Raw genomic sequence first — 10,099 nt, 5'->3', positions numbered from 1 at the left:
TCCCTACCCATTTACACAAAAAGGAAGAATAGTCCTAATTCTTCTTTCTGTATCTGAAGACTCCTTTTGCTGGGTACAAAAGAATTCCATCTGAAAAGTGTACAAGGACTGTACATTGCGTAAAATGGCCATATTTCTTGCAGTTTGCTTTCAGAAGAGAGTTATTTTACTTTGGATTATTTCCTCTTGGTTTTATCATCCTGCCAGCATGCTGTGGCTGGCAGTTGTCTTTGCAGCAAACATGTAGCAGAAATTATGCTAGGGGAAAGGGTGTTACATGTTTCAATACAGAACAAAATTAAAGCATGCCATGGTATAGAAGCTAAACTTCTGACTTTTGCGAAGATAAGTGTCTTTTGTCTGACCTCCTCACCTGCTGAGAGGAACAATATTTTCGTTTAGAGATTAGAGCCTATGAAGACATTTGCAGGTGCAGTGGATTCTGTATTTTCACACAGTTCTTCAGTTTTGCTAATTTTCCCACTGATTTCAATTAGTAGAAGACTGTATCAGCAGAGCTTATCTGAGGACTGTCTAAACTCCACAGTTTCATAATGACTGGGTGCAGAAGCAGTTGTGTTTGTATGGCTCGTACGTTGTGTTTCTTCAGACGGTGAAAGCGTTTTATTTGTAAATCTCTAATCTGTAAATACAATTAAACCACAATCACAATTTTATTTTATTATGATTTTATTTTGAAAAATACAATGTGCAGTGTAATGTCAACTAACTGTAATACTGACACTGTCAATCAGAACTTGTACTTCACACAATGATCAGCTAGTCATGCAATAAAATATGTACCTGTTGAAGCACTCCCACTTCAGCTGTTTTATCATTATCTCTCTATGGCATGGCACAAATCCTTGTACATTGAAACACCCTCTACGTTCACAGTCTTTCTACACGCTTGACAGCACACACTAGTCATGGAGCTCAAGAACGCTGAGACGAGACCGCAGCCTTTCTGAAACTGAGTGGGTTTGCCATCGATTTCAGTGGGCTGAGGGTTTCGCCCTGAATATCTACAAATGTATTGTGTGGCCATTGTAATCCTTGAACTATATCAGTTGCCTGTAACTGCGATATTTGGTGGAAGAAAAAAAAAAGAGTATGTTATGTCAATAACACCCAAATAGTTTTACGTCTTGGGTTTTGCATTAGTTCTGGTTAGCTGTAGAAATCTTAAACACCAACACTGCTACTAGAGATTTTAAGTTTTCCCTCCAGATTTGGAGAGTCTGAAGAAAAAAGTTAAGTAATGTTAATACAGCGAAACACAGAGTGGCAAAGCTAGTTCTGAACATTGTGTACTTCAGACTATATATTGCAAGCACGGCTTTCCTCCCTTCCCCTCTCCTCGTGTCTTACTTTGAGCTTTAAATATCCTTCCCACATTCAGGGCAAAGGATGTCATCCCTTTCTGTGAGGAAGCCACGACCCACTAATGAGAGAGAGCACTTCTTGCAGTTAAAGCAATCATTATGCCACTGCCGCTCTTCAAAGGAGATGTACTTGGTTCCTCCAAGTCCTGTTTGAAAACCAAAAACATTCTGTTACAAGAAAAGAATAGAACATCAGCCATCAGGTGGTGCTATTTCAGACTGTGCTAATTTTGCCACCCTTATTCTGTAGCTAGTAACATTTTCACCCTCAAATAGTTCTCTTGCTTTCAGCTGAGTGAACTAGATTGTTGTCGCTGGCAGCAATGGCAGAAGTGAGCTTTCAAGGGATGGCGCTACAATATACGACAGAAGAAAAGGAAAGGAACTGGAAGTCTGATAGATTTTTACAGAATGTCTTATGAAAGTTCATTTTGTTTTATAAAAATGTGTTTAGATCATTAAGGAAGTCTGACAGATTGTGTCATGATTCGTAACTTTGAAGGAAGAGTGTCTCAAGAAAAGAAGCAGGTTAGCAAACTGCAGAAAGCATTCAAGAGTTTGAGGCTATGGAGGTTATCATAAAGGGTACTGAAGTTGTACAGGGCAAAAAGGGAAAAGGGACAAATCATTAAGGAAGTCTGACAGATTGTGTCATGACTTGATTCGTAACTTTGAAGGAAGAGTGTCTCAAGAAAAGAAGCAGGTTAGCAAACTGCAGAAAGCATTCAAGAGTTTGAGGCTATGGAGGTTATCATAAAGGGTACTGAAGTTGTACAGGGCAAAAAGGGAAAAGGGACAAATGTCTCTTAATAGTAATTACCTTTCGTTTAACCTCAGAATGACAAGCAATCTGAATGTGATACATTGGAATGGATAGCTGGAAGACAGTGGAGAGTCTTAGCTGGGCCTGTCTCTTGCCTGATGAGAGGGTTTTTTGTTTTGTTTTGCTTTTAGTAACAACATTTGGTTAAAAAAACAGCATATGACAGAAAGGACTGCAATATTCAAAAGAGAAATGCCTCTCTCTCTCTGTGGTGTTATGCGCTGACTTTTCCAGGAGCTATGCAATCAAGCGTATGTTAGTGAGGGGCAGGCACAAGGGCAGAGCAATAACGAGAGAAAATGGTCCAGCTGTAATTCAGATTTGCAGCCTTAGACTGTATGGATCATGCTTTTAAATGCTGATTACTTCATAGGGGAGGTTACACTTTTATGCTGAGGATTTAATAGTAAAGCCCTCAGCAGTTTCGCCTTTAAATACTTTCGTGCTGGAAAGCAGTATCTAAAAGCCTTGTGATTTCTCAATTGCTGTCCTGAAAAGTCGGGGAAGAAATGCGCTGTTTTACAGAAGGAGGTATAAGCCAGTTAGAGACTTTCTGCTGGTGAAGGGACTGTTGTTGCTGAGGTCAGTGATCCTCCTAATGAGCGCAAGTGGGATGATGTACAGAACATGCATATCCCACTACATGCAGGGCTCTGTTGCTGTGTGTCCACTGTGTCCCATGAAAATGGGGTGAAAAGGAGGAAACTTCAGTTTACAGACCTCTTTTTGTTAAGCACTGGAAAAGCATCATAAGTATTTAATTTCACACATCTCGAATTGTATCGTGTCTTGAGTCTCTCAATTTACTCATACTGAATTATTGAAGCAGTTAATTGAAAAAAAAACCCTGAACTTAAAGGCACTGGCCGTGAGAGACCTACCACTGATGGGGTTTGTGCATCCAGCACACTTCTTGGCATAGAGATTGCAGAAGCAGCTCAGGCAATATGCAAACTCATCCCTGGAGGTAAAGCGTTGTCCAGACAGCTGCTTCTTGCATCCAGTACAAACGAAGCACTCCTTATGCCACGGCTGCTCCCGGTAAGTGACGCCTCCTGTAGTGATAGCCTGGTTTGTGGAAGGTAAGACAGAAAGTGTTTCCTTGAGGGTGGCAGGTTTGTATCTTGATTGGCTAGAGAGGAAGGGTGATGAGGTTTTTGTGGGTGGGAGGAGGGAAAGAAGGTGCAACAGCAGCAAATCATCATTTTGGCTCTACTTGACCTTGAGAAAATCACGCAAGTGATTTTTTTAATAATTTCCTAATTACATAATATAATACAGAGAAGCCCCATACTAAAAGTACTTTGTTCTCCATCTATTGTATAATCCCAATTGTCCTCCTGGTTTTTAAAGCTAGTCTTTGTATGTCGCTTTTCATATGTACGTGCTGGGATTTGTCTCATCTCTGTTCCTTCACCTGTCTTGTTCTTCACGGTGAAGGAGCTACCTCAGGCATTTCAACTTCTCTGTTACTTTGCTTGGCAAAGGCTGCTTTGTTTCAAATTCTAGCTGAAGTCCTTGCTTTCTGCTCCTCCAAACTTTGTCTGGGGTTTTCCTCTTACAACAAGTTGTTGCCTACAAAAACACCTTGTCCAATATTAGACAAGCTAACTTTTTTTTGATCCTTTGAGTATTCCTAAGGCGGCTGTAAAATTGAACAGTTTAATTTTTCTTTCTTTCTTCCCTAAAGGGAGATTCCCTGGGAATCAGGCTTGGTGTGATCGTGCTGGCTAATGTGTGTATTCATCCACGTCTTTACCTCTTTTCAAAGTATTTTTGAGCCTGTTTTCAAATGTGGTTAAAATTGGACACACTAGACAGAGTTTTTAAGATAGGAAATTCCCAAAAGCTTCGGAAAATGGGATGGATGGATGGATGGATGGATAGGAGGTAGTAAATGTAATTAGGTATACTTCAGGTTAAAGGCTGGAGTTAAAATTTAGCCTTTACCTGTTTTGTTCTGTCTGTGCAACAGCAAAGATGCAGTCATTTCTGGCCAGCTAGTATGTCTGGCCAGCTAGTATGTCTGACCAGACTGCAGCTTTGCTTGACTGGAAGGACAAATGAGCAGGTAGCACATACGGAAGAAAGTCTGGGTTAGCGTGGGCACAGGTGGTGGCTGGAAGTACGCAGAGGACAAAGGGAGACACAGAGGAAACAACAGCAGTGGGAAAGGGAATTTATTGTGGATATAGCCATAGTTTTGATTGTCTTTGACTATGCATGGATCCATAGGAAACTGGGATTTGATAGTTCTGTAAGTGATGAGATCGCTTTTTAGGAAAGAATGGTAAAATTCTTATCAGTGTCTGTGTACAGAGTTTAGAAAATTTGCAAGTAAAAGGTCCTTGGCCTAGAAAGTTGTACTCCTGAGTGTACTGAGTTTACTAGTGTTTATTTCAGGAACAACGTTTGCTCTGTGTAAAGCTTATCTCTCTCTCTTGAACTTCATTAGAATATTAAAAAATGATCAGTGCTAGCTCATCTTTCAGTTGAAATGTTAACGTATATAAATATTTAGGTATATGATACATGATGGGTTATATTGGAATGAGGTTATTCCACTGCAGAGGTTTTATTTTGTTTGTGGGTTTGTTTAATTTTTTAAAATTTGTTCTCTGTATGCTTTCAATACAAAGAGATGTTTAACCCCAAGCAGGAGAATTCTTGTCGTAGTAAATGCTGTGCCTGCCTGCAGGATGGGAAATGAAATTGCATAATCTCTTAAAATCAGTTGATTCTGAATCTTTTAACACACAGAAAAATTCTGCAGGATATTCTACCTACTTGGTCATAAAATGGGATAGACTTCAATCCGTTAGGTTTTAGGTAAGTAAACTCAGAGCGCTACCTTCTTGCATTGGACGCACTGCATGGCAAACTGCTTTTCGTAGCAGGGTACGCAAAAGTTTTGATTGTCCTTAGGGATGAAACTCTTCGTCCCAATAGGCTGTTGGCAGCGGTAGCAGATGAAGCAGGTCTCGTGCCAGCTGTTGCCCTTGTATTCCATCTTCCGAGTACCTGTAATGAGACCAGAGCATCGACTGAACTTCTTCTGGCTGAGACATGCAGTTTGTGGCTCTTGATTCCTGGCTGCTGTCTGGCAGCTGTCAATAAGCAGTGCAGCTGTCAGCTAGAGGCTCGTTCATGTTCCTACCAGCTTTGTGTAGTATTGGGTACCATTTCAAGTTTTTGCGGAATGAGTGGTGATTCTCCTCCTATAATGAAGAGAAATATTTATTGCTAATAATGAAGGCTTAGGGCTCCTTTTTGTAGCTAATGAATACTAGTGCACAGGCAGATTCTGGGGAATTGGAGAGACGCCCAATTCCTAACTGCTGTTAGCACTGAGTGAAGGTAAGGCCATTCCTTATTAAAGTTTGACTTAATTCATTCCAAGTCCCTTTTGTTTATTTTTCAGAAAGCTCCAAGTTACCTGGTTAATTCCTGGCAAGCTTCTTGTCTTCCTTTCCCAATAAAGTATAGTCACTTTCTGAGAAAAAAGTATTATTTCACGTCTGCACTGGGGCCTGGTGCCTGTCCTCGTTGAGGTCGACTATAAATTTGCAATGGTTTCCAGCTCTGCAGCAGCTATCCTAAATGTTTTTGTGTCTCTTGAAACCTTTGAGTAAGAAAGAAGCTTTCTCTTGGTCTTCAGCTGTATTTAAACCGTAGTTGCAATGTGAAAGAAGAGTCTTTAAACAATCCTTTGCTGAAAAGCAGAAAAGTGGTCTTGTAATCAGGAGCTGAATGTACTTGTCTACAATGAAGTTTTAGGATACAGATACTGTACTGTGCAGATTCAGTCCACTCTATGACAGGTGGACTCTGAGCCCTTCCAGGAAATCGGTGATGGCCTGTTATATGGGCAAATTTCTTTGTGCACTATATTATTTCACTTGTACCAGTTTGAGTCAGGATATTTGATACTGGCCAGAAGGGAAAACAAACGATACTCCTACAGTTCTGCATTACTCTTGAAGCCTGTAGCAACAAACATGATGTCAAGTGCTTGGAAGATTGACAAGCGGATCCTGTTGGCTAGTGATGAAGAACCACACTAAACCCTTTGATGCCAGCTCTCCCCGCCTCCGTTACTGCAGGGTGAAGTTTTACTATTTTTCCCTTCCCAAGCATTAGTTCCTCTTTGTTTACTAGTTGTACTAGTTGTGTATTTTTCTTCTTTTACTTTTCTGGTCTCATTAAATTCTGCCCAGAGGCATACATCAGGATTTTTTTTTTTTTAAGGGAGATTGTTTCTTAGGATGTGCATGAAGTGAAACTTGAAGTGCTAAAGACCTCTTTATGCTATACTTGTAATTATGAGTCACCATATCACAATGCTAGCTATTTTTTTTTTTTTTTTTTTTTTTAAGAATTGGCTTGCAGGAATGTAGTAAGTGAACTGTTAATTAGCTTTCTGCCTGATGCCTACATGCTTGAATACTTCTGATCCATTTTATTAATGGGCACCTATTAAGAATTATGCCCTCTCTGTGTTGGGTATGTATTACTGTATCATACCAAGGAGCAAATAAATTGGGTATGTATTACTGTATCATACCAAGGAGCAAATAAATCAATCCTTGAAGGAATGATGTTCTGTAAAAAGGAGAGAGAGATTATCTTTTTAAGAGTCTAGAGTTTTATTTTCACTTTTTTAGCTGTTCTCTGTTTGGGATTATGTTTTCACCGAAACTCAAGGCAGGGGGAGCCTTGTTTGTTAGCCGCTGGACTGAAGTCAGCAGGAGTTTAGTTTGCAGAAAGACTGAAAGATCAAGCTTGTAATTACTTTAGTGTTTAATGGGCATGTCATAATAACGCTTTATTAAATCTAAATTGTACACTTAGTGGAGCAAAGCACAGGGCAAGTGTAGCATTAACAGTCTCCATAAAGGCTACCCAACCACTTGCTGCTTCTTTCAAAAATGAATTATGCTTCAGTTGCTGATCATAGTGCTCTGGCGCTGTGGCTGTACTAATATGGTGTGTGCTGTGTAAGTAGAAAATACATGCTGCCTGTATGAAAATACATACTGCTCTCTGAATGTGGTGACATCATGGCTATCTTGAGTAAGCAGCTAAAGACCAGTTGGTGGTTGTAAATTTTCATTAAAAGGTATTTCTTCTGTTTCAGATTGTAAGAAAAGGGATGCTCCAGCCTTCATTACTACTTAGTGATCTGTAGCTGGCGTAATAGGCAAAAAGAGATACATTTGGTAAATAAGGTCACTGATCATGGCCATGAATTTGATGAACAATCTTAACAATATATACGTACATGTAGTTCCAGCTTGAAAACTAGCACTGGCTATTCCCAAACGTGTCAGTTCTTAGGGCTGTATCGGTAAGAACAGGTGCGCATGGAATAATAGAAGGAGATGCCTAAACTCAATCATGAATGGGTAGGGGATTTTGCTTTTAAATATTGTTGTTTCTATTTATACATCCTACTTCACCATTGAGCCCTCAGTTTTACACCTGAGGTGGACAGCATTGTGGTTTTCACCTGTTATCTAAGATAAACAATATCAGAACCAGCCAAGGAGAAAGTAAGTAGTAATTGTTAGGGAGCATATGCATGGTTCCTTCAAATTGGCTTTTAATTTTTTTTTTTTCTGGACCAGTATTCCTTCCAATTTAAGTCCTCAAATCATCACAGAATGTTATAGTATTGACATGAGCAGATGAGGTTTTAGCAATTTATTACTATAACATCATGTTTCATGTTGAAGAAGAAAATTTTCCTCTTCATATCTTTGACTGATTTTCCATTTTTATTGCAGCAGCTAAATTTAGAGTAATTACATAAAAAGGTAAATCATAAATTAAGTAAGCTGTTAAATTTGCAAGCTGCTTCTGATGTTCAAGTAGTGGAAGCCAATCAAGACAGAGTACAAAGTTGGGATTGGACAGAAAGATCAATTTAAGTGGTCCAGCCTCAAAAGCCTTTTAATGAATACTGCTACAGAAAGCTATAAATCCCATTCATAAAAATGCTAAATGAAATGAATACTAATTTTCAAGAGTGTTTGGTTTCATGTGAATAACAGTTATCATGATTCATTATGAAAATCACATGTTCTGGTCATGAAAATGACCTAGAATGCGCCATCAACTGTATTTTATAAAGTTCACCATGACTTAGCAAAGATAGTCAAGGAAAAACATTTGTCACAAATGTTGCTGAGCTTGAACTTGATATTTAGCCTAATCTTTTCTTAGTGTGAAAAGCAAGCTTCCTAACCTGGCATGATAGTCTTCTTGCACTCATTACATTTGGAAGAGTATTCATTGGAGTAGCAATCAGTACAAAGCAGATGTTCCTCTTTTGCAGCAAAAGGTTTGTCCACCAATGAATTCTTGCATTGGAAGCAGTGGAAACAAGTTTCGTGCCAGTGGCGGTCCTTGTACGACAGATCCTGTAGAAATCCAAAACCACAGGGTAAGCAGAACGAGTAGTGTGCACAACTGGAAGCTGAGAGAATACAAACACGTCCAAATCCGAATGACAGCCAGGAGCTGAGGCAAACCCACACAGCTCAAGACAACAGATTGTTCTGATGAAGGTGAACTTATTTTGCTATGATAACCGAGAACAACTTACGACAACTATTGACCCTTTTTCAGTTCAAGGTAACCTTCATTTTTGGTATGTGTCAGAGGAACAACTAGTTTCCTTCATTTAGGTATATCCTTTGAGAATAAAGCTCTGGTTTTGAGTCAGGTTAAAACTTGTTAACCTTACAGGTATAACAGACTGCCCGTTTGTCTTAGCTATTGTTGATTTCTAGGTCATTTCATAGCTGTTCTTTCCTGGACAGAAATCCTTTTCCCAATTACTTTCTGATATTTATTCAGTTCAACAGTTTTACACCAAGAGCGGAATTGGTCTGGTCCCTGTTCCTTTTTTCCCCACTGCAACTATTTTTGCTGACTCTTGTGTTTTGTTTAACCTATGTTTCAAATGTGGATCAGACTGAAAGATGAGAGACCACACTGTACTTGCAGCCAGTGACTGAGAACCCTGGCCAAGGAATGAGCACGGGCACCTAATTATTTAGAATAGTCTCTATCTCTTTGTGGTGGTACTTTTATTAATTTTTTTTAAAAAAGTTCATTCTAATAATAGTGACTGAAGGGTGGCCTAGACATGTAACGCTTGAACAGTGTCTTTGGGCTTCAAACAAAATTGAGCATTACAAGAAAAGGTGTCTACCCAAAAATAATAGGCTTTGGTTTGAGGTGGGAGCGTGAGGGTCTAGTATTATCATGAATGAGGAGTATAAAGATTGAGCAAATAAAACTTCTCAGATTCTAGCTCAAGACCCAACATGTATTGATTACAAGAACTGAATTAATGTGGTTAACTGAAGGAAAAGAATGAGTTGTAGAATATCATCAGATTTTTTAATTGTGTAAATGGAAGCATCACGAAGTGTTAAAACATAATCTGGCCTAAGCTGCTCTGTGTCAGTAACTATAGCCACAGGTAACTCCTTATGTGCAGTCTTAGTCCAGAGCAACAAAAGATACTATGGAATTAGGTTAACCTAAAATAACCACACATTGTGTCTGCAGGAGCCTTGCTGTCATAAAGAGCTAACAGGAATCACTGGAATAGTTTTGTCTGTCTCAGCTGAGGTGCAGTAGCTTGTTAAACTATCATAACTTCAGTCTGAATTTGACCAGGCAATAAAGACTTTTTGTTTGGATATCTGTGCTGTTCGCCTAAATTTCCTAAGTCACCCAAAGTAACAACTGGTACTCAATGTGTCTTTTAACTCAGAGGTTGCACTCTGCCGTAGAAAATCTAAGCTTCCTTCTTGACAGCTTTCAGACAGTTGTTTGTTTGTTTAGCTTGTCTTGTTGTTTCTTTTGAAACAACCCA

General features: G+C 39.3%; 1 protein-coding gene across 1 annotated transcript; it reads right to left on the bottom strand.

Moving 5' to 3' along the window:
• Positions 1-684: 684 nt before the first annotated feature.
• On the bottom strand, positions 685-8,640 carry FHL2 (four and a half LIM domains 2). Its single transcript, XM_010135489.1, has 4 exons — positions 8,456-8,640; positions 5,060-5,229; positions 3,090-3,276; positions 685-1,531 (listed from the first exon to the last, which is right to left on the bottom strand). The coding sequence occupies exons 1-4, from the start codon at positions 8,460-8,462 to the stop codon at positions 1,380-1,382; spliced, it is 516 nt and encodes a 171-aa protein (XP_010133791.1). The 5' UTR covers positions 8,463-8,640; the 3' UTR covers positions 685-1,379.
• Between the last annotated feature and the right edge of the window lie 1,459 nt (positions 8,641-10,099).

Source organism: Buceros rhinoceros, unplaced genomic scaffold (assembly GCF_000710305.1).
Source record: "Buceros rhinoceros silvestris isolate BGI_N320 unplaced genomic scaffold, ASM71030v1 scaffold13524, whole genome shotgun sequence".
Lineage (NCBI taxonomy): Eukaryota > Metazoa > Chordata > Aves > Bucerotiformes > Bucerotidae > Buceros > Buceros rhinoceros.
The sequence above is the reverse complement of the archived record's forward strand: the minus strand, read 5'-3'. Positions and strand labels throughout refer to the sequence as shown.

What these genes read in the sequence shown, in the direction of transcription:
- FHL2 (XM_010135489.1), bottom strand. An exon ending in AGTGCGTCCAATGCAAGAAG is followed by an intron (nt 3,277 to 5,059) that starts GTAGCGCTCTGA and finishes TCCACAAACCAG; the next exon opens with GCTATCACTACAGGAGGCGT. An exon ending in ATGCACAAACCCCATCAGTG is followed by an intron (nt 1,532 to 3,089) that starts GTAGGTCTCTCA and finishes GTTTTCAAACAG; the next exon opens with GACTTGGAGGAACCAAGTAC.